The sequence below is a fragment of the Sparus aurata genome, chromosome 12 (genome assembly GCF_900880675.1).
Source record: "Sparus aurata chromosome 12, fSpaAur1.1, whole genome shotgun sequence".
Lineage (NCBI taxonomy): Eukaryota > Metazoa > Chordata > Actinopteri > Spariformes > Sparidae > Sparus > Sparus aurata.
This window is the reverse complement of record NC_044198.1, coordinates 7,410,523-7,434,494: the sequence shown is the minus strand read 5'-3', so window position 1 is coordinate 7,434,494 and position 23,972 is coordinate 7,410,523. Positions and strand designations below refer to the sequence as shown.

The 23,972-nt window shown below is 41.3% G+C and overlaps 2 protein-coding genes across 5 annotated transcripts in view; one reads left to right on the top strand and one right to left on the bottom strand.

Annotated features, from left to right (window-relative positions):
• Positions 1 to 14,124, bottom strand: part of tsc1b (TSC complex subunit 1b) — a 31,801-nt gene extending 17,677 nt beyond the window's left edge. For all 4 annotated transcript variants that reach the window (XM_030434867.1, XM_030434868.1, XM_030434869.1 and 1 more), the window contains exons 1-8: positions 13,819 to 14,124; positions 6,086 to 6,302; positions 5,735 to 5,838; positions 4,359 to 4,511; positions 2,932 to 3,076; positions 701 to 855; positions 536 to 609; positions 271 to 449 (exon numbers count right to left, since the gene is read on the bottom strand). In XM_030434867.1, coding sequence (XP_030290727.1) covers positions 271 to 449; positions 536 to 609; positions 701 to 855; positions 2,932 to 3,076; positions 4,359 to 4,511; positions 5,735 to 5,838; positions 6,086 to 6,194 — 919 coding nt within the window. In that variant the 5' untranslated portion in view covers positions 6,195 to 6,302; positions 13,819 to 14,124. The remainder of the gene's footprint in view (positions 1 to 270; positions 450 to 535; positions 610 to 700; positions 856 to 2,931; positions 3,077 to 4,358; positions 4,512 to 5,734; positions 5,839 to 6,085; positions 6,303 to 13,818) is intronic.
• Positions 14,125 to 18,225: 4,101 nt separating this feature from the next.
• Positions 18,226 to 23,737, top strand: gfi1b (growth factor independent 1B transcription repressor). Its single transcript, XM_030434915.1, has 7 exons — positions 18,226 to 18,656; positions 19,088 to 19,188; positions 19,935 to 20,111; positions 20,212 to 20,444; positions 20,596 to 20,733; positions 21,952 to 22,117; positions 22,567 to 23,737. The coding sequence occupies exons 2-7, from the start codon at positions 19,095 to 19,097 to the stop codon at positions 22,743 to 22,745; spliced, it is 987 nt and encodes a 328-aa protein (XP_030290775.1). The 5' UTR covers positions 18,226 to 18,656; positions 19,088 to 19,094; the 3' UTR covers positions 22,746 to 23,737.
• Positions 23,738 to 23,972: the final 235 nt, after the last annotated feature.

Below are 23,972 nucleotides of genomic sequence, written 5' to 3'. Positions count from 1 at the left end.
CTCATTTTTTTGCTCATCACCAATTCATTCCCACTTGCTGCACTGGTCTGATAGGGTAATGTGAATGAAAAACACATATATATTGTATTGTGTGAATATCAGCCGATAGTTAACATGAAACTGCATTTTTATCTGTCAGTGAGATTTTGTTTATTTGTCTGTGGTTATGTAAAAAAAAAGAAAAAAGATTCTCTCAAATATTGATATTTCTATCAATCTGAAAAATCAAGTATCGTGTTCAGGGTGTGTATGTGTAAGGAGATTTCTGACCGTAGCTGCTGTGGAGGTCTGTGTAGGGGCTTGAAGTGGAGTCTTGTGTTCGCAGGTGGATCTGTGGGTAAAAGTTCTCAGGCATGGTGGCATAGCCCTCCTCACAGGAGGCCTCCTTGGGGTCTAGGGACACTTTGGCACATTCGATGACGATATCGTGGATTTCATACTTTTTCCACCTACAGCAAAGCACGGCACCATCAGTCAAGGAGATGCAGCAGACTCGGGGAAAGAGGGTTAAACTCTGAACTGTTCAGAGACTTACCTGGTGGGGTCAAGCTCATGGTCCTTGGTTCCTGTTACCAGTTCTGGGTGAATACGAACGTGTTCAAGCATCGGCTAAACGGAAAGTCGAACACAAAATTTATGTCAGTAATCGTTGACCTACAGAAGCTCTTATGAAGAGGAGCAGAAGGAATAACATCCTCACTTTCACTACTTCCTCGAACGTTTCCATGTTCTCCTTCATGCTGTAATGGGAGCGCAGATAGGACACAAAGTTGCACGGGTACATGCCGTAGAGACGGTGGAAGAGTGAGTAGACGCTGGCGTGCAGGTGGATTAGGTAAACCTCCGAAACATGCCCTGGAAGAGCAGAAAGTGTCACAGAACGAAAAAAAAAAAAAGGCACACTCCAAGCAAATTCACCCCAAACAACAAGTTGACAGGCAAACAGCGAAACAATGTTTTGTCGTTGTTTTAGCTCCACACAGACTTTCGCCCCTTGGGCCAAATTTGGATTTTAATGCTCAAATTTACTGCCAGTGCAAACATCCTTTCAGAAGCCAAAGAGTGGGTGACCATTAGATAAATGATTTACATAATATTTAAGTTGGCAAAAACAGAGTTCCCCTCACCTTGTAAAACATCAAATTCAAGGACTTTCCAGGATTAATGCCCTTAAAAATCAATGACCCAACACAACATGGCCTGAGACACAGATCAAGGTTTTATAATGACTAGCACACTTTACAAGCAAGCCCCCACAAATATATAAAATTACCCATATCTACAGTGGTGTGACAAAGTGTTGGCCCCTTTCCTGATTTCTTATTTTTTTGCATGTTTGTCACACTTAAATGTTTCAGCTCAAACAGATTTAAATATTAGTCAAAGATAACACAAAATGCAGTTTTTAAAATATGTTTTTTATTATTTAGGGGGAAAAAAATCTAAACCCACATGGCCCTGTGTGAAAAAGTTGATTGCCCCCTAAACCTAACAACTGGTTAGGCCACCCTTAGCAGCAACAACTGCAATCAAGCATTTGCGATAACTTGCAATGAGGCTTTTACAGCGCTGTGGAGGAATTTTGGCCCACTCATCTTTGCAGAATTGTTGCTATTCAGCCACACCAGAGGGTTTTTGAGCATGAACTGCTTTTTAAAGTCATGCCACAGCATCTCAATCTGATTCAGTTCAGGACTTTGACTAGGCCACTCCAAAGTCTTCATTTTGTTTTTCCTTCAGCCATTCAGAGGTGGATTGCTGCTGTTTTGGGTCACTGTCCTGCTGCAGAACCCAAGTATGTTTCAGCTTGAGGTCACGACCAGATGGCCGGACATTCTCCTTCAGGATTTTTTGGTAGATAGCAAAATTCATGGTTCCAGTTACCACAGCAAGTCTCCCAGGTCCTGAAGCAGCAACACTACCACCACCATATTTTACTGTTGGTATGATGTTTATTTTCTGAAATGATGTGTGACTTTTACGCCTGATGTAATGGGACACACCTTCCAAAAAGCTCAACTTTTGCCTTGTTCTTTTTGCGCAGCAGTGGTTTTTATCTTGGAACTCTGCCATGCAGGCCATTTTTACCCAGTCTCTTTCTAATGGTGGAGTCATAAACACTGACCTTAACTGAGGCAAGGGAGGCCTGCAGTTCTTTGGATGTTGTTGCGGGGTCTTTTGTGACCTGTTTGATGAGTCGTCGCTGCGCTCTTGGGGTAATTATGGTCGCTCCCGCCACTCCTGGGAAGGTTTACCACTGCTCCCTGTTTTCGACCATTTGTTGATAATGACTCTCATTGGGGTTCGGTGGAGCCCCAGAGCTTTAGAAATGGCTTCATAACCATTTCCAGACTGCTGGATCCCAATCACTTTCTTTCTCATTTGTTCCTGAATTTCTGTGAATCTGGGCATGATGTCTAGCTTTTGAGGATCTTTTGGTGTACTTCACTTTGTCAGGCAGGTCCCATTTAAGTTATTTCTTGATTGAGAACAGGTGTGGCAGTAATTAGGCCTGGGTGTGGCTAGAGAATTTGAATGTCAGCAGTGATAAACCACAGTTAAGTTATGTTTTAACATGGGGGGGCAAACACTTTTTCACACAGGGCCATGTGGGTTTGGATTTTTTTTCCTCTTAATAATAAAAAACCTTGATTTAAAAACTGCATTTTTGTTAACTTGTGTTATCTTTGTCTTATATTTAAATTTGTGTGATGATCCGAAACATTTAAGTGTGATAAACATGCAAAAAAATAAGAAATCAGGAAGGGGGCCAATACTTTTTCACACCACTGTATTTATGTCGATATTCAAAAACTTTCAAGGCTTTAATTTTTTTCCACAAATTCACGAGAATTCAAGGATTTCAAGGAATATTAATTAAAATATCATGTTAAAATGTTTCTTTTGGGAGACATGATAAGAAGCTCCTACCGGGATTCTTCAGGTTCCAAGATGCCAGGCGGCCGAAGATGTCAAAATACTCCCACAGGTGTTGTTTCCCGGCTTGAGGGATCATGGGCAGCAGAGTGATCAGCACCAGCACTCCAGTTATCAGCACCACTACGTCCGTATCCGTCTGTTTAAGATAAAGTCATAAAAGGTTTCGAGGTTAGCGTCCCTTTCTTGATGCTTTAAATGTCTTTATGAGTAAGAACATTTTACCATACCACTCCTTCATTTTCAACAGTGTTTGATCCACTGTGCAAATCTGAGAAATGTCAAGAGGGAACTTTAATAGCAATGGCTCCAACAATCAAGTCAGGTAAATCTACTCTATCCTTAACCCTCAATTCAGAAAAGAAAACTCCTTTAACAGGAAAAAAACCGAAGAGAACTTCAAGAAGAGCAAAAGAGTAGAGATCCTTCTCCCAGGATGAGCTGATTTGCATAAATGTCACGTGTACAGCACATGCAAACTTAATACAATTATAATTCAAGAGAGAGAGAGAAAGGCCAACATCTCAGAGATTCATGCTGTAGATGCTACGTGGCTGTAGAGTGTACCAACATCAGAATAATGACATACTCGCAATGATAATGCTAACGTGCTAGTGTTTAGCCTAAGTGTCTGTACCTTGTTCAGCATCTCAGTGTAGTGTTATGTCACTGCAATATCTGCTAATTAGCACCAGACAACATGTACAGCTGAGGCTGACTGTAAAGTCGTCAGTATTTCAGTTTCATTTTCGACTTGCACAATTTCAAATTTTGACTAATTTGTGGATCACCAAAGTTGTTATAATTCATACGGAGGGGGAAGTGGATTCGTGTACCAATGTTAGTGGCAATCCATCCAGTAGCTGTCGAGACATTTCAGTCCTGACTGCAGCAGTGGGCTGACGGACCATCATTCCCATTCCTAGCGCCCCGCAGCTCGCACGGCTTAAAATTGAGTCTAATCAAGAGTTTGATGAACAAATATTTGAGCAGCAACGCTGAGTATATACATGAGTGGATAAACATGCAGTGTTTCTCTAAGGACCATCGACTGACAAGCCAATTAAAACCACATCAAACCAGTGCTGGCCGGTATTAAATCTGCAGTCGTTAAAACTACTTGTACAAAAGTAACAAAGAGGCTTGAAAGCCATTCTCAAGGATATGTACAGATTAAATAAATCCCGATATTTACTTAAGCAGCTGCTAACCCAGAGGCAAAACCTTGTAAGATATCAACTCATTATTCAATTTGTCTTTGAGAAAGAGTACGACCCGACAGAATCTCACAAATTCTTTGCGATATCAATTCTAAATTCAGCTGGATGAGATATCTCTAATCCTCGTACATCCACACTCCTCACACTGCCTTAACAAGGAGATTTTTTGTTCACATTCTTTAGTTATAACCGTGTCCTTACCTTTAGGCATTTGAGCAGCGAGAGCAGCAGAGGGTATCGGGCAATCTTATGGATCCAGGACGGCTGCTTGCGGATTACATGGCCGAGCAGGGTGAGGGTGGGCAGTCGGCAGGCCTGTTTGGTCATACACTCGTTCATCTTGTCCAGAAGGTGCTGTCAAGGGAGGGAGGGACAGTGGGGTTAGATCTGTATTTAACCCAGTCAGATAGCGAATGCGCTCTTAGTAATTTAAAGAAAAGGAGGTTATATTGAGAATTGCGGAGCATTGGAAGTTACACAAAATATCCATTAACAGCTGCAGATCACTCCTGTGATGTTGATCTGAGCACTCTCACAGATGCTCAGACACTAGGCTGGTATGGCGTTTTGATTAGACAGACATAAGTTCATAGTGGACAGAAATAAAGGTAATGTCCTAAAAGTCAGAAAGAAAGAAATCAATAAATCTTGAGCTGGCAATATGCAACAACAACAGCATGGCAACAATTGAAGGGATTTTTAAGAGCTGGGTGAAAGACTGCCAACAGATCCGAAATATTGGTTTTCCTGATCAAGTTTCCGCACATGGAGGCAAAAAAAATCTGTATGAATTCAAAAGGTACAATTTAACTTTTGCGAACTTCACCAATAGCAGGTCAGATTTATTGTCCTGTTTGCAACCTAGCTGGGCTAAAAGGTCTGCTAAATGACCGCTGGCAAGCTGCGACAGTTCCAAATCATTTCTATGTGGAAAGTGACGGAAACATATTCCCTCCTCTCGCTTCTTTCAAGCCGACGGAACCTAGATGTGTGGAAAGCTGTGAGGCTCTCAATTGTCCGGCCGGTTCGGGAGAGGAGGCGGGACTGACTTCTTGATGAGGACATATAATTAGTTTATATTCTTGTTTTATAACCGCTTGGCAAAAATACAAGATGCAGAGAAGAAGGGCTGATTCTGTTAGTGTAAGGACACTGACAGAGATAAATGATGTAGGATGTGTTTGCTACCGGGACAGCAAATCCACAGTTTATTCAAAAGAAGTATATGTACCATGTAGTCCTGTCTCGCAACTGTCTGTTACCGTTTCTCTCTTCTGAAACAGGTTTTATTCTGAAGCAGGAGGTTAAATGAGGGCACAGTGCCACACAGCTAGAGGAGGCCACTTTGAACTCTGTGGCTCTCTGTCCCCTCAAAGGCCAGCTCTGTCAAGATGTGTTATTGTTGGTCCGCAGCATAAACCCGCACGCCAAGATTCACCAAAGTTGAAGTCTACGAAAGATTCTCACAAAATAATTCTGTCTCCTACAGGGGGGGGGGGGGATGTACTGAACACAACTATTTCACTGCAGAATTTTGCCGATTTAAATCCTGGCTCTTGGGCGGGGCCGTTTCTCACCTTATCGTGTGGCTCTCTGACTGAGGAGAGGATATGCATGGCCTGGGCAGAGTTCGTTTCCAAAAAGTAGTCCACCAGCGTGTTCAGCAGCATGGACCCTCGCTCTTCAAAGGGAACAGGAAGGACAGTTTGAATTAGTTATCTAAAGATAAGCGAAGAAGCCAAACGAAGTCAGGAATCCAACAACGGAGGCCATTATGTTAAAAGGATACATGATAATAAAAAGAAATCAGGTATGGTGATGACACACACAGTATAGAATCAGTACAATTACAATTACTCCAAGCTCTCCTAAAAGTTGAACGCAGACAGATAAACCATGCTGCCGTTGAACAAGCCCGGTGGACGTACCGGTGCTGAGCTGCTCGTTGATGAGGCCTCTGATCTCTTCTAGCTGGTGGAGGTCGGAGGTCTCCAGGAGTGGGAGGAGGTCCCCCACGTTGGGCTGCTCCCTGGCCATGGTGGCGGCAGTGCTGGGGGTGGAGGCAGCGTCTCTCTCTCACGGTGTCCGTCCCAGCCTGCCTGGAGGACTCCTGGGGCCACCCACCAATACAGTCTCCAGGCACCTCTACATCACAGCAAGAACGATTCATAAACGGTGCCCAGAGTTAGAGCTCTGATCTTGGATTAGTGGTCATGTGATAGTAAAAACTCGGTACAGTGAAGCAGGGTTTCTGTAGAAGGCATTAATTAAAAATGGAAACACATTGAAAAGCTGCACTTAATGAGGTAACTGGTCCTTTAGCAAATTTACTACAACATAAAAAATGCCTCTTAATAATAAAGTGGACTTCATTGTCTGGTGATATGATAACTTTGATATGTCATCATTTCAGATGGATGTCGCTTACGTTCCCATGAAGTCATCCCATTAGAAACCCTTATGTAATATCACAGATTTTCTATAAATCTTAGTTGAACTGAACAATCCTAAATAAGTCTCTGTCTGTTCTTCAATTTAATTACCACCTTTGGCCTTGAGCGGTGTCGAGCTGCTCTAGCGCAGCTGCTAAGTGTCCGACAGATAAGACTTGTACTGGGCAACGACTACATGGGAATGTGTTCCTCTGTGTGGGTGTGAACAGGACGATAGTGAGAAATAAAAGTACTGCTCTGAAATGCTGCAGGTTAAATAATCTTTCCACAATAACACTTTTTTTTTTTTTACCACTTGCGGACAGCATCGACAATTAACATGATACATACTATTACGTTTTATATTTATATGGTAAGCTTATCATGGTTGCTTATTCACATATCCAAAAGTTACAGACATTATCATTCCCCGGTTGAAAGTAAGTCCAACAACGTCACTCTAATAGTTCAGTTTTTGGCCTCCACCAACTTCTGAGGAAAAATATCTGGCTCTTTAGCTGCTAAATATTCCTTTATGTTCACCAGCTGGTCGCTAACTGCGTCTGTCTGCCACTTGGTGCTAAGCAGGTAGTGAGCAGTTGGTTTTTCACCAAATACCGCTGCGAGACGTAGTCGAAAATTACGCCATAGTAAGAGAGGATTACCAAAAAAGACAATGGGATGGACTACTAAAGAATGATCAATACTCATTATAAGTATAAACTACTAATTTCCCTTATGTCACACCAACTTTAATCAAAGTGTAATGTATGAAAATGTTGACATTCCACAAAATGTTTTGTGAATATCACATCTTAGACACAACTGGTAATTTACACTGTAAACATTAGTAATGCATGCTAATTTTTTTTATAAAATCAAAAAGTGGTTATTAAAATGTGCAGTAAGAAAAGAACTGACTTGTGTTTTTGGTGCCGACTAGTGAGGATAGCAATGTTTAATCGACTAATCGAGCACATCCCAACTACAAACCTCTGTAAAGCAGAGGCGAAATGCAGATTCAGTTGATATTTCTCTTTAGTTTAATCAATATGAGTGACCCTTTCACACTGTCAAATTGTTTTCACATCATCATTTGATAAAAATCTTAATAATAGCCACTCTGAAGTAACAATGCATCACTTTAAAATACCACTGTATACAATATATGCAAGCTGTGAGTTGGCTTGCATGGGTTTACTCGCACATGTAGCAAAGATCCCTGGCAACCATACAGTCATCACAGGCTAGCTCGTTGAAATGCCTAAATGACTGAACAGACAAAATGAGTGACTAGCTGGTGAATGTAATGAGCATTTATCTGCTAAAAAGCCAGACTCCAAATTAACGCTAATGTCGGCCTGTGCCTGCTAGCTGTGTAAAATAAGCAACACATTAGCCCTATTCACTTTATAAGGTGATAATATGCCAATGATGTGTTTACAGCTTGTTGCGCAATCCCCTAAATGGCCAAAATGTTCACCTCCTGCAGATTTTACGGATTTACTGGTAAAACATTTGGACGACTTTAAAGTTCCCTGTGGATTTTTCAACCTCTACCAACTCTGGTAAAGTGTGTTGCGTGTGGGTCTCCAATGGTTTCACACCATTATTCCACGGATACAAAGGCAGTGAAAAAGAATACTGCTCGACAGTGAACATGGATGAATATGATGCAGGGTTAATATTACTCTGCAAATGTTTTATGAGGACGGAAATGCACAACTGTTAGATCTCAAGGATACACACAGAACATTGTGGGCCGAACATAAAAACAACTAGTGTTCATTTACAAGATAATGCAACAGGGCACCTTTCATCTGCGAGGTTGAAATAAACTCTTACCGCAATTACTTGGTGACTACTTACGAGAAATTTGAGCTAAGTGTTTGCTAATAAAGACTGGGCGCTACAGTTGATAGCTTCTGAGGAAAAAGGAAAAAGAAGCAGTGAGTAGACACCGAGTTAAGATTACGTTGTCGAGCATTACTTTAGGACATCATTTATGATGTCTGAGCAGGACTGTGACTAATAACATTGACAATGGCTCTGTTCTGTCCCGGACAGTCACGACAGCGTGACATTGAGCCAGCATGAACAAAACCAGGACCCTGAACCTGAAGCAGCGAAATGGAATTCAGCCATCATCAATTCTATGCCTCGAAACCCAGCGATAGACCATATTCACACGGCGGCCATTTGGCGGGTCTCTTATGGTTGTAATGAGCGTTCTATCATCCGGTCTCCTTAGAACAGAAGAATTCAAAGCATGTACTGTATTATCATCACTCCTTTATCTATTAGCATAAAGTATTATCAGCACTGATTAGGGGTTTGGAATATGATCACTTTAAAAAGGCTACTTAAATGCGATATGAAAAAACACACAATGAAAGTTTTCCTTTAAATTATCATCTGTGTTTTTTAGTACAATATAAATACACAGCTACAGGAGTTATCTGGAATATACCGCAAGTCCATAAACTGGTGATAATAAAACATGAACAGGGTTTGTTCACAGAGAAATCTACCATTTGTGAAAATTGGCACCTCTCTTTGTGTGATGAACATACAGCTCATGATGATACATCATTGGAGTTATTGGCTTTCTTGAGTCCTTTTCTTACAGAACAGAACATTCTTGTGGATACAATCGCCCGTGCTGTCTAACAGTAAACATCAGCTGACTTTTATTAATGAGAGAAATGTTTGTGTTGTTGGGATGAAACCCAACAAAACGCTTTTCTCTAAGATTTTTTTCTTGCCATCAGTTCTAGGTTTACATCCAAGTAGCACACTGTACTAAATGTGTAGGGCAGCGTTGGTTCAAGTCACTTATAATTAAACCAATTTGAAATGGAAAAAGACACTGCAGTTATGATAGCGCATCAATTATCAGTAACTGACTTATTGGCTGGATAACACAACATTCTCATACTGACCCCCTGCATGCTGTTGATGCCGAGCTAAACATTGTTTGCCAACTGTCCACATGCGCTGAGGTTAACTTTCACATTACCAAGTGACCGAATATCCGGGTGTATTCTTTTGTTTGCACCTTGTGTGTAGGTCCTATAGAAGAGCTTTTGACAAACAGGAGAGCAGCAGCAGTTGTTGTGCTCATCGACACAGTGCTGTTGTCATCTGTGGCCAGATGCATAAGGTTAAGCATGAGGGAATGACATTCAGCGCGACCTTTTTTTTTATGTTGATGCGCCAACTTTTTTTAAATAAAGATTGTTCACGAGTCCCAAGCCACTGAGTGTGCAACTTAAGTGCGACCCTCTGGTTGAGACCTGTGTAAATTCTGACGATTTTTTTAATCATTTTACAGCTCCTGATTGGACAGCAACTGAAAATATGATAGATAGTGAAATTCTGGAGGGACATCGGGCCGTGTTTCAAAGATAATCAACACATTTTATTTTTTAGCAACCGTTACACAACAGCTAATGTTAGCATACAACCACTTCCTAGCTAACATTACTGTCTGATTACATCCAGTGTAATTTAATTTATTAATTCTAAGAATTAATGTATGCCTTTCCTATTCCAGCAGCTAGGAAGTGGTTGAACGTTAATGTTAGCTGTTGTCTAACGGTCATTTTACCTTGGAATACAGCCAGATGTCATTACAGATTTTCACAATCCATCAGTTGCCGATCAATCAGGAAACGGCAAAATAACAATGTGTCACATTCCCTAAGTTCCTACTGAAGCACGAATCAAGAAAGATTAGCTAACAGAACAAAATGGATTCGGCAAACAAAATAGGTTGGAAAACCTCCAAGATGTAATTACGATAGTGCAACAAATCCACATATGTGACCAGTACCGTATCTGATCTTAAAATACCTCATTTCAATCGAAGCCCGGAATGAGGAGTTTAAATCTGGAGCAATACAATTTATTACTCCCCAGCAGAATTTTGCTTTAAAAATAAACACAACCTGACCGAATGTGTTTACCGTTTCAGGTTATTAGTCTATTCATGTTGTCACTGATACATTTAGGCTAGACACTGAGTCAGTCACTCAAAGTAAAGATGACCCTGCAAATCTCCATCTGAAAAACAGGCATAAATAATCCTGACAGGCAGGTCATTATCGTCTGCACCCGGCAGCTTACTCCCTAACACGAGTAATGAATCAGCACCGGCGATCTCATCAGCTCTGAAGATCTCCTCTCAACACTTAGGCCGCACACTCAGCGTACTAGAAGATGATTAGGATCCTAATACGTCCCAAATGGCCTGTTTTTTTTTTTAGAAGTTTAAACGCTACAAACTCTCCCATTAATGCAGATTACGCAACACAGAGTCTCATACGACCAAAACCAAGACAACGGGAGCTAATGTGTCGGGAAATCAACCAATAACCAGCGTATAATGTCTTATTTCAACTCGAGTCACATGTCGGATAAAAACACTCGCCTCCGAGAAGAAACATGACAACATTAATCTCAAGCCTCCCTCCTTCATAACAAATCAAAACAAGTTGATAACTGCTCCGATGTGCTCGTGTTTGTTGAGTCACAGAACTCGTCACAGGGCAAAATCGTCTCCCTGTTATCAATTAACTGCTCGGTCATGGGGCTGGGAGTCGGGGGGGTGTGGAGGGTGGATTGTAATGTGGCAGTTTTTCACCGTCTGAGTTTCATGCAGGGACAGGTCAGCGGCACAAACACCAGCCACCCTCACTCAGTGTGATCTCAGGCAGCTTGGGAACGCTCAGGAGGACACAAAGAACCTTTATGCAGCGCGAGCACTTCCATGTACACGGCGAAAATTACATTTGGCCGTGTACACGCTGTAACCAACTGCCTCCCTGTGTGAATACTTTAAAAAAAAAGGGGGACAAACAGCCTGCTCGTTGCTTTTAGAGGGGTGATTTTCATCAACTGCGCTGTTCAGTTGGCAGATTGGGGATTGTTACAGGAGATAAAAGGAAATGTTAAAGTGGTTTTACTGGACTGAACAGGGTTTTAACATTAGCTAGTCGGTCTATTAAATGTCAGAAAATACGGGAAAATGCTCATAACAAGTTCCTGGCGCCAATGCGGCGTCTTTTGGATGTCTCGTTTTCATACGCGTGTATTTACGCTGTGAGGTAACTTGGTGATTAACTCAAGGTTACAGAAAAATGATGTCATTCATCGGATACCGCGGCAAAAAATAGTTTTTTAAATGCATAAGCGCAAAAAAAACTTAAACTTGTGGTTATGTATAAATAAGAGGAGCAATGAACAAGCAGCGATACTTATGTGACTCTACTCTACTTATCTTATAATAATGATGTGTTTCTAGTATTTAGTCTTAGTTGAAACTATTTTACTTAATCAGTCCTTGGTTAGGGTTAGGGTTAGGGTTAGCCAGCTTGGTGTATTTCATAAAATGGCACCCGACTGTATTTTAAAGCGTGGAATAAGAGGAGAACTGAACTGAACTAAATCAGACAGAGGCATAACATAAACAAATGCATATGTAGATTTGGTTTGTTTGGACTAGGTTTGTTTACATTTGCATATATCCTTTATACTGGTCAAGCATCTATGTCTCTACATATATACACACACACATCTAATTTGTCGGGGCGTTACATGTATGGATTTAGTCATATATCTTTATGCGGTCAACATATTGTGTGACCTGCTGCTGGCGGGTTAAAACACCGTGCTGTTTGGTTTTCTGTTGGTTAATGAATAAATCTGTCTTGTTCACTGCCAAAATAAAACGATTCCTTCATTCACTGGTATCTCGTTGCTGCACGGCTGGTGAGAAACTGCGGCATAGGTCTGGCCGATGTGCAGAACAGTTCATGGCACAGTAAAGAGAGGAGGGTCTGCTATGATCTCTAGAAAAAATATCTATAAAAGCTGACACGACTGTAGCAAGTCAGACTGCAACAGGCAGATATCCGGCTTAGTTTAGACCGCGTCACGTTTTGGCAAAAGTTCACGTAGCCTGCTTCTGTGTTTAGATATTGCTGATGCAATACTTCCCATGTTTAGTGAAATACAACAAGAGTTTTGTTTTAAACCCATTTCCTGCGGTAGGGGATAAAGGATTGTTCCCGATAACAGTATCCAACATCTGGCATCGCATTGAGATTGATGACAGCACCATGAGAACAGTGAGGCCGTATCTGTGCCGTTTTCTGTCTTGGCATTTTAAGGCTTTAAGCAACTGGGGGCAGTTTTACATCTTCAGTCAACAGAATAATAACACTTCATGGATCGTAGTAGGGCGTATTCCATTATTTTTATACCTAATTTCTGCTGGTCAGGCTGTCTATGCTGGGGATTCGAACTCATGACCTAAGTATTTCTCGTAGTACACAGTCTTGTTGCTACAGTCCTGCTCATGAGAATTTATTATTTTTTTTTTTTTTTTTTCATAGACCAGGTACAGTGGTGACAAGCAGACGTCCGACATGGTGACAGTGAGTCCAGCACAGTGTGACAGAGGGGTCGAGCAGGTCAACCTGAGAAACTAGTGACCCATTTTGTTTCCGTCGTGGCCGCTGAGCCGCGGTGGTGACAAGTGAATGACCACATGCGAACAACAACAGGACATTCATGAACGATGTGATCGGAGAAAACTTCAATTCGAGTTGGACTGCAATCGGAAGACAAACGCAAGGAGGTGTGATGCAGAGAGCTGCAAGAGATATTCCACTGAGAGGCATAATGGGGCACCGAATAAGCATATAAATGAATAAAATCATAAAGGCCTTAATGATAAGGTAGCAGAGTGACATGCATGAGGAGAGCAGCATGGAGCCGGGCAGGCTGAGGAGCAGCAGGGCTGCTGCTGTATGTGGACTGACCACTGGCTGCTGCCTGTCGTAAACAACTCGCAGAGAACAATGGGCAGGGTTGGGTTTACTTTATCCGATTATAAAAATATGCAGGCATCTTTTCTCGTGCAAACCAAGAACCTCCTCAGACCCAGCGGGAAACGCAGACAAAGGCGTGAGGAAATGTTTAAAACATCAACGTCCACTAAATCCATCACGGGGTCTTTCCAAAAACAAGTCAGTCCCACCGCCGAGAGCTAACGTTAGCTGGAAGCAGCGACCCACACTCGGTCGGCGATTCATCTTGCCTGTCAGCCGGGCTCAATCGGCGGGGAAGCGAGCCGAACAGCTCCCGTTTGGTAAAACCCATCACATGCGCTGAGATACGCTGTAAGAAAAACACATTAGATAGAAATAATCGGACCTGTTTACCTGTTAGAGTAGCTGCACTCCACAGGGCGCCGCCATCTTGAACACCTCACAGCCCATCCCACCGCAGTCAGCCTCCGCTGTGGGGCTGCATGCAAACTAATCCCACAAGTTAGCGCCCCGCAAGTCGCAGCCGCAACTTTCACAACTCATTCACGCAAACAACATCTAAAAATAAGTTACTTAAATTACATCGAATAACCCAAGCGTGGTATTCCTTCAGTGCCCCAGTAGATTCTTCACTCTACTGCACAGCTAAGATTGTTTTTCCCATCTCCTCATTGGTGGAAGGATGAAGTGTATGTAATGCGGTTTCGCGTGACCCACATGTGAACAGCGCACGCGCAAATTATTTTTTTTTTTCCTTCTTACCAGGTAGTGGGGAGGTGTGTATGGAAGATAATTGTCACCATAACACAAATACTAATAAAACAATATGGGATGTCAGGAGTGGTAAAAAATTTAAAAAAATTAGGATGAGGTAAAACACTGAGATAGTAAGGCAATATCACCACACACTGTCACGGCTAGAGTCAAGATAACTGGAAATTAATTGAATATTTTATTGATATATTTAAGTCAGTCAGTGAGTGAGTACATATTTTTGACTTGCATACTTTATTAGAAATTTGACATTAAAAAGAAACATCCACAATAGGGATCCAAAAAAGAAAATCTAATGTCTAACTTGTCAACAATTTGCCGAAAAAATAAATACATAAATGTGACACAGTATAACAAGAAGATTCAAAACTGTCACTATGTCAGAATTCTGACTTTTTATTTATGCTATTCCTAGCGTTTTGTTTAATTCATTTTTTTTTTCTGGCAGAAATTAGCTTCCATACATACACTACACGCTATGTGCTACACTACTGTTAATGCTTGTTTTACATTCTTACTACCTGTTACATCTTATATATACATACAGTATCTCACAAAAGTGAGTACACCCCTCACATTTTTGTAAATATTTTATTATATCTTTTCATGGGACAACAATGAAGAAATGACACTTTGATACAATGTAAAGTAGTGACTGTACAGCTTGTATAACAGTGTAAATTTGCCATCCTCTCAATATTACTCAACACACAGCCAGTAATGTCTGAACCGTGTGTGTGTGTGTGTGTGTGTGTGTGTCTCAGATTAAGTTGCTGCACTTACAATATATGGGTTGATTATTTGTTTGGGTTCACTCATTAACGATATTAAGGGTTAAAATTCAGCAGAAGGCCTTAAAATTAGAATATGGGTTACAAAAAAAAGATGGATATAGATAGATTGCTTTATCAATCGTAGTAGCAATGCACATAAAGTCACACAACTCACAATAACACATAATATAACAAACAGACACAAGAATGCTGAAAATAATCAAAATATATACAAATATACATGTACATACACCTACCATACTGTCAGATTAAAAAGGTGCAGATAGAATAAATAGAATACAATTTGAATATGAATCTAAAATGTGCAATGTGTCCTCTCCCTGCCCATAGAGACTTTGCAAAGTGTTATGACAGTGAGGAGGAAAGACTTGAAAGTTGGAGGAGCCTTGAGCTGAAGTGGAAGTATGTCAGCAGGTCGTGAAGAGGATGGAAGGTTTGTCTGTGATGATCAGCAGTTTGTGCAGCATCTCTCTCTCCACGACCACCTGGAGGGGCTCCAGAGCAGTCCCCAGTACAGAGCCGGCCTTCTTTATGACTTTGTTCAGTCTCTTGTCTCTGTCCTTTCCTGTATAGAGCCTGTTCCACTGAGGTCGTGTGTGCAGTTTTACAGTGTCAAATAAACAGCAGGGTTCAATTAGATTACATTAGATTCAGCTTAACTGTCCTTGCAGCAGTGCCAGTAAAATATGGTTTAGCCTCAAAACAAAATGTGTAGAGGGTGGTAGTAAAAGACGCATATATATAAACTCAAATAAATTCTGTCATGACGTGTATGCTATGGATATGCAGAATGAATGTAAAAGGGATCATGATGACAACTTGTTAATGCCAATTTTTTCACAGTGTGTTGCAAGCTTTGGAGCTTTGGAGCTTTCTTTTTATTACCCCATGTCTGTAGAAGTATAATCATTTATTATTAACCTTAACATTTATAACTACATACCGATTGCTTTTACAGCGACACGTACCACTGAAATATAGATACAGAACAAATAGAATCACAAACAGAACAGAGCAATAAGCAAACACAAGCAGGTTTATTGGTGAAGTTTCAGAGGCCCTCATGACTTTAACCAGCCTCAGACAACATCAACTCCATTTAAACACACAGTGTGTGTGCGTGTGTGTGTGTGTGTGTGTGTGTGTGTGTGTGTGTGTGCACGTGTGTGTGTGTGTGTGCACGTGTGTGTGTGTGTGCATGTGTGTGTGTGTTTGTGGCCTGCAGTAGTGACATGTTCTAATATGGCTAAAACGTTGGCAAGTGTTAACACTGTCATTTATTTTGTATGACTCAATCAATTGACTTAATTGACTTAATCAATTAACAATGAAGCTATTAAGCTACACTACTATAAGCTAACAATCCACAAAGGCTGCTTGCATTCTGATACAGTTGATTTGAGAATATCATATTACATTATCTTAAAAGGAAAAGAGCTGTTGAAGTCATATTTGAGTAAAAGTAAAGTTATCGTCTCAAAAAAGTACTTGAGTCTTAAAGGCACGGGATGCAGGTTTTTTCGTTGAAAACACCGACAGTCAACTAGGATTATCAACAGAGTGTGAATAAATAGCAGTTTTTACATTATGATGTCTAAAAATTTTGCGGAGATATCTAATGTAGTTAGCATGCTAACCAGCTAGCCCATCCTGGTCCAAAGCTCTTGTGCTGGCTGTGTCAAAACTAGCAATTCCTTGGTCCCTGAGCTCTCAGACCGATCCGCTACCAGCATGGCTAATTGAGCTTACTAGATAGGATGGATACAGTTAGCAGCAGTGATATGATGCCCCCTACTGGTTTGAATTGGACAGGTAGCTAAATCTAATATAATGCACCCTTAAAGGATCTCATATTAGGACGACTTAAATATCAAAACAGTACATTATAAATATATATTTACACGTCTTGCATGTTTATACTATCTACTATTGGTTGGCCAATTATCAGTCTGGCTGATAATCAGATTGGACATTCAGCTTTTTTCCAGTTATCGTGATCAATTGTTTTGATTATCCGATTGCAGATTAGATACATTATATTACAGGTGTGCCACTTTGGTTCTGATACAGTGAGCCATCTGCAAAGTAACTAGTAACTAGAGTCTTCAAATAAATGTAAAGAGGAAGTACAATATTTGGCTCCAAAATGTAGTGGAGTGGAAATATGAAGTTGAAAATGGAAATACTCAAGTCAAGTACAAGTACCTCAAAAATGTACAGGAGGGTAAATGTATTTAGCTACTCTCCATCATAGCCTGACTGTTTATTAAGGATTGCCTTTAAACAACCAGTGGACAACAATCGTGGAATAAAATTCAGATTGTGGTATTTTATTAAGCAGGTTTCAATGAAATAAAAAAATCTTCATCATGCACTGACCACCTGACATGCAAAGAAATTAGACTTATTATTTCGCTGTGATTTTCACCCGACTATACACAGACATCATGCTCACAAACTAAACACGTAATATGTGCAAGTTAAACTACCGATGACTGAATAAAAACTGAATTGTTTTATCATTTTTATTTGAACCATTTAACAAAGTCCAGGAAAATGTCAAGACTACGGATACACACTGTGTCCACCAGATGTCGCACTTGCACTTCTCCCCTCCTACAAACCCTCTCCTCCTCCAAACGTTTCCCGACTCTTCATATCGATGTTTGTTTTTTTTAAACAGGATGTTTCAAGCTGACATAATTCTTAGAAATGTATCCCCCCCTCAGAATAATCTAACTGCCTGGTTGTGCCACTTCCCTCCGCTGCCCTGCCAGTCCGCGCGCACACGGTGTGTGACTCCGGAGCATCCTGCGAGGAAATCTGTCATGTCTGAAATGTTTTAATAAATACACAAGAGTCAACAGCGCTGATCTCCCAGACTGGTTTGGTGTGTGTTTTGGTGTGTTACATGGACGTGCAGGAGTCTTCTGGACACAACACGGTCACACACACACACACACACACACACACACACACACACACACACACACACACACACACACACTTTACTGCTGCCACTTCTTGTAAATCCTGTAGATCAAACAGTGAGAGGTGGAAATATTATGTCGGATTTATTGGTTGAACCTTTTTTATAAAAAAAATAAAAAAAATAAAATACAAATACAAAATAAATACATTTGTGCTTTCGAAAGAAGGCCAGTTAATTCAAATGCAGCCTATATAATAATGTTTTAAACTCTAAAATGTATTTCTAAGATCCGCAATTTAGTCAGCATTTGAGTGATCTTTCGTTTAATAAACTGAAAAGATATGTTCACACGGTTGGATTGAAGCCTCTGACCCTGTAACATCTGTGCTCAGGGGACGTGGTGTGTCGTGTAACTGTCGCACAGAGGGCCCTGTGTTGCTCTGTACGCAAATTTCCAGCGGCAGGTTGGCCTTTTCATTGGTTGAAACCACAGTCAGATTCGCCTGCGAAATTATCTGATTGAAAATCAGGGAGGGGAGAAAAGAGACAGAGGGCAGCAGGTGTGATGCTTTTACACTGCTTTGCTTTCCCGACTTTTAAGGAAGGGATTTGGCGACGCGGGGAAGGTTTTCACCCAAAGAAGAAGGAGTTTATCATCACCAGCGTTAGTTTAATTTGTCTTGAGGCCTTCTGCACGTTCAACTTTCGACGGGAGTCCTTCTGAATTAACGGTGAGAGTCCGCTGACGTTAAAAATGTAACCTAAACTTTGATAGAGTTAAACATTTTCCGTCTTGTCGAACATAAACCGTGAAAATATCTTAATTGTGTAAAACAGGCCTATTAAACCTTATAAGTTTGGGCCTTTTGAGCAAGCGGAACGAAAAGTTGGTCAGTTAAATATAGGCCATGTCAACTGTTATATTCTGGAATATGAATTAAAACAGGGTCACCTACCTGGAATTAAGAGACTAAAAAGATGTGCATTGAATATAGAAGAAGAAGAAGAAGAAGAAGAAGAAAGATCTTAGACTTTTCAAAAACTGATATGATTAATATTTTTTACAATTGAAGTTTTTATTCCAAAAAAAAAAAACAAAAAAAAAACGTATCAAGCGTTATTGTGTTGCTAACGATGATTGTATGTATTGTTTCGGGTGCAGGATCAACATGCCCCGCTCATTTCTGGTGAAAAAGAAAAGGTGCGCAACCTTCAATGTCCACCGATCATATGAGGACGAGCCGCAGGCCCCGATAAGTTCAGGTAAGACATGAGGAAAAAAAAAACAAACGTTTATTTTTTTATTATTCGAATATGTCAGCGAAACAAATGTTGGAACATTTAGATAACCAGCCTGTGGTCCAGTCTCACTGCCTTACATCGTCGGTTTGTAGCGGCTGCTGTGTCTGGTGCATTTGCATGAATTACGTTTTTCAGGCAGATTTTTGGAAAAGACACGCAGTCATCGTGTATTTAGGTGTTCTGTTAAAGGTGACTATGTAGATTTTGGGTGGAAATTTTAATCCGAAGACAAAGATCTTTTTCTTACCTAAAACTAAACAAACTGTCTTTGTCTCCATGACTGAATAAACAGACAACACAGCTTCATACTGTTTTACTTGTTTATGTGGCGGACCCTGCCACCTTTCCAGCTTCAAACAGTGTTCTGGGGACCCGATTGTCCTCTGAAAACAGCTTGTTTATTCAGATATGGAAAAAATACATATTTTATTATATATACTTTATTTTATTACATTATTTGAATAATTACCTCATTAATATTGTTTGAGTTTGAATTTCTTCTCCACAACTATGAAGTGCCCCTTTAAAGAATTCACATGTCAGTCTGTGGTTCAGCATTTCAAGGCGCTTTACCGAACAGGTGTTTTTCCTATTCAAATAAAATGTCCTCAAGAGGAACTGAAGGGTTTTGTTTTTATAGAATATTTACTCTCGGTGTTATGACACGGAGCTCGTGAATCACACTTGTATTTGCTGTGGCTTTGCAGAGATCCATGCAGAGGTGCAGAGCCCAGACTCCTCAGACTGGACTCAGTCAGAGGGACAGTCCTCGCCTCTGGACCACTCGTTTAAAAAGGAGGAGGGGGAGCAGGACCGACCCTTACCCGTTCACCCGGAGCCGACCAGACCCCCTGTGGCTCCCACACAGCCGTACTACCGAAATGGTGAGCTGCCTGTGCATTTATCTCCATCTTATTCTTCCATGTGTACAGCAGAATTTTTAACCAGTGGGGTAAAGTGTGACTTTTTTCATACGTGTCACAGAGTCTCACATGGCAGGATTCCCTCCTTACTACAAGCCTCCGTACGCCTGGGAGCCGGTGGCTTCCTCCTACGAGCTCCGTCAGATGAGTTTCAGCCCCACGGTGCTGCAGCACGCCAGCGACCTGTACGGCAGCCACATCGGCCGCAGCGGCGCACCGCCTCAGCAGCCTCTGGACTGCAGCACCCACTACTCCCCCACCTCCAACACCTACCACTGCATCACCTGTGACAAGGTGCGTGCCGCATGTTTCACGCCTGCGCACACTGTGGGAACCATGACGGTTAAAATCTGTAAATTCAACCGGTGATTTGAATTTTTTCGCTGTGGAGCTGCTCATTAAGGCCAAATCACTGTATTCTAAAGTGGTTTTACCTCTGTCTCAGGTGTTCTCCACGCCCCACGGACTGGAGGTCCACGTCAGGAGGTCCCACAGTGGAACCAGACCTTTTGGCTGCAACATCTGCAGAAAAACCTTCGGCCACGCCGTCAGCCTGGAGCAGCACATGAATGTCCACTCGCAGGTAAATCAGGCACTCAACAGTTAAAAATACTATAACTTTAATTTACTGGGACACTCTGAGGATTTAGTCTTGCGCTTCACGTTTGAGGCTCGTTAGTTTAAAAAGGTAAAAATTAAAGCAGGTGAGGCAGAGATATTCATGCTTTTCATCCCTAGTGTTGGTCAAGTTCCTACACTTCCCATAATGCAGCGGCTGTCATTTGAACATGATATGGCCTGGTATAAATGCCCACATCTGTAAATCACAATGTTTGCTGACAATGACTTCCGGATCGAAAACCCCTGCATCACATAGATGTCATTTCAATGTGAATACATCTCACCCATCCAAAATCCACGTGTGACGGGTTCGTATCTCACCGACAACTATAGACTGAAGAAGATGGCAGCTTGAGTTCATCTCCAACTGGCAGTCCACTAGACCGGCCAGTGGGATTTTGCTGTTGGGTAGATTTGTTTTATCAAAGGTGCTTGCAAAGCAACGCAGCACTTAAAATAAGCACAGCAGACACAACGGATAAGTCGCACCACTCTTGTTTTATTATACATCATTACACGTTACAGTTGGCAGATTTCATATATCTCCACAATGCAAATGATCTGCCAGTTGTCTGCCTGAAGTGAAGAACTACAGAGTTCGTCATAGCACATATTCTCAGTCTGAGTCTCGATAAGTCAGCCTTTCCTGATAAGTTAAAAATGGATGGATTGTCCCTTTAAAACTACAAGTTTCTACAGTGACCTGACCTGGTTCAGAGTTAAATCGAACACTGGTTGTCAAGCTAACATTTAGTTTAATCAATGGTAACTCGGTCACATTAATGAAAATGGCTCATCAATTTCCATACGTTTAATTCAAATATCATCTGATTAGGATTCATAGTGCTTAACGGAATAAAAACAAGGTCCATTTGGTAGCTGTGCCTTCCACAGCACATGAAGTGTGATAAGTTGTTACGGAAATGCAGATGTTCAAATTTCCATTTGACTCTGGCTCGTATCAGGACTTGTTGTCCGTGATGGCTTAAATGCAAACTCAAGAGCGTGTGATATGATTTATAGCACCAGGCCAGCCACGAGATGGAATTTATGGTGGGATTATTATTTGATCACGTGCTGTTTTAGGCCCAGAAAAGAACTTAAAAGCTCAGCTCCTCCGACACCCCAGTCATTTGTCATTGATTGTGTAGCACATTTTCATACATTTGTCTCTGATCAGGAGAAAAGCTTCGAGTGCAAGATGTGTGGCAAGTCCTTCAAGCGCTCCTCCACTCTCTCCACGCACCTGCTCATCCACTCGGACACGAGGCCCTACCCCTGCCAGTACTGCGGCAAGAGGTTCCACCAGAAGTCTGACATGAAGAAGCACACGTACATTCACACCGGTAAGTAACAGCGTGTAGATTGTTTAGGTGGCCATGTGTTTTTTTTTTATTTTTATTACACTAATTAGAAATAAATGGCTCCTCTTGCTGTATCCATCAGCTTTCCAGGTGCAGCTACAGGGGTATAAAGCTGCTGATAAATCAGAAAAAAGAAACTTAAACAAATATCCCCGTGCATTTGCATGTATGGGTTTTCCTGCTCTGTAAAAGGAACTGTAGGCTGCTGACATTTGTGCCAATAAATGTTTGACAAATCTGAACAATGGCACGGTTCTTCTAAGGCTGATACGAATGCAAACATTATCTGTCTCGTAAAAAACACTTGCCACCATTTATGGTACAGATGACAAACCTGATTCTCCAGGAGCAGCGGGGCTGCAGCCTCTTTAGGCAAATGATGTAAGATTTCATTGTATAGATTCATCGCTGTTTTTGTTTTTATTTCACAGGTGAAAAGCCCCACAAATGCCAAGTGTGCGGCAAAGCGTTCAGCCAGAGCTCCAACTTGATCACCCACAGCAGGAAGCACACGGGCTTCAAACCGTTTGGATGTGACATATGCTCCAAGGGCTTCCAGCGGAAGGTGGATCTCCGCAGGCACCACGAGAGCCAGCACAGCATGAAGTGAACACGGGCACGAGAGCCTCAACTTTACAGAAGCAAGTGTTTGTATGTGTACAGTAAATATCTTTTAAAGAAAAACAGAATAAGCTGATACTGATGTGACAAAGATGGTATTTTGGAAGGCCTCTACAGCCAAAGTACAAGAATAAGGAAGCTGTCAAATTGTCATCCACTCACCCTGCTGCCGAAAACAGGTGAGGTTTGGTGGCCCGCAGGAAAAAGGAGCTTCACAGCAAAACAGAGTTTCAGCATTTCTCCTAAAAAGCTGCAAGATGGGGACAATAAAACATAATGGCTCTGTACAGCTCATATAATCCAGATTGATTTAAAAAGACGTTATTTACCCCCGCAACAAAAAAATTAAATAGATAAATTGGTTTTTCAAATCAATTTGGGATCTTGGGGTTTCCGTACACTTAAATTACGCCAGGCGAGCTGCATGGTGCCATTTTATGTTTTTTTCATCATTCTTTTTGGAACGTTTAAAACAAATCCCCATCTACCTAAAATTATTTTGGAGCTCTTATTTGCTCCAAAGCCCATAGAAAAGCTACAAAACTTCAGCCAACTTTCTATCGGCATGGAGGTGTACAGATAACGGCAGAATTTTCATTTTTGGGTGAATTGTACCTTTAACTTTAGAAAATATACAATGAAGACCTTGAGTACTTGATTAAAATGTATTTGTTAATATATATTGGAAGTAATCTTCTTTCAAAGATGTGTTTGCATGTGGATGAATGGGAGATATGCCGGTGTCATGTATAGATCAGGAATTTGCTTTTGGTCGGGTCAGGACGTTATTTTTGTTTCGTGTAATTTATTTGAAATATGCTTTAGGGACGTACCGCATGTGTCTCCATGTGAGCTGACAAGTGCTTTTAACTGAAATAAAAGGCGAGCCGAGGAGGAAAATCTTTGTTTGTTCTTTAAGAATAAAGACTTGTGCAAAGGGACACACAGTATACTGTTCGGCCCCTTTTGCCTTGAAGGTAACCTGCACGCACTCTGTTTGTCTAAGATGAGCACTGTCAACACTGGTTTTTTTTTGTTTTTTTTCTGCTCTTTTCCCGTGTTTTTCTGAGTCACTTCCCTGTTGGAGCAGGATGCGGAAATGTGACCGAGGCTTCAGGTGAAAATCTCTCGCAGAACCAGAGATAGTGTGTAATAGAGTAGTGCTGCATTCAAATAACACTCCTGGAACACCATGCAAATCCAATGTCAGAGTCTA

Coding starts and splice junctions, on each gene's coding strand:
- gfi1b (XM_030434915.1), top strand. CDS start 19,095: ATGCCCCGCTCATTTCTGGTGAAAAAGAAAAGGTGCGCAACCTTCAAT. Junction 20,112..20,211: donor ACAGCCGTACTACCGAAATG/GTGAGCTGCCTG, acceptor TACGTGTCACAG/AGTCTCACATGGCAGGATTC. Junction 20,445..20,595: donor ACTGCATCACCTGTGACAAG/GTGCGTGCCGCA, acceptor CCTCTGTCTCAG/GTGTTCTCCACGCCCCACGG.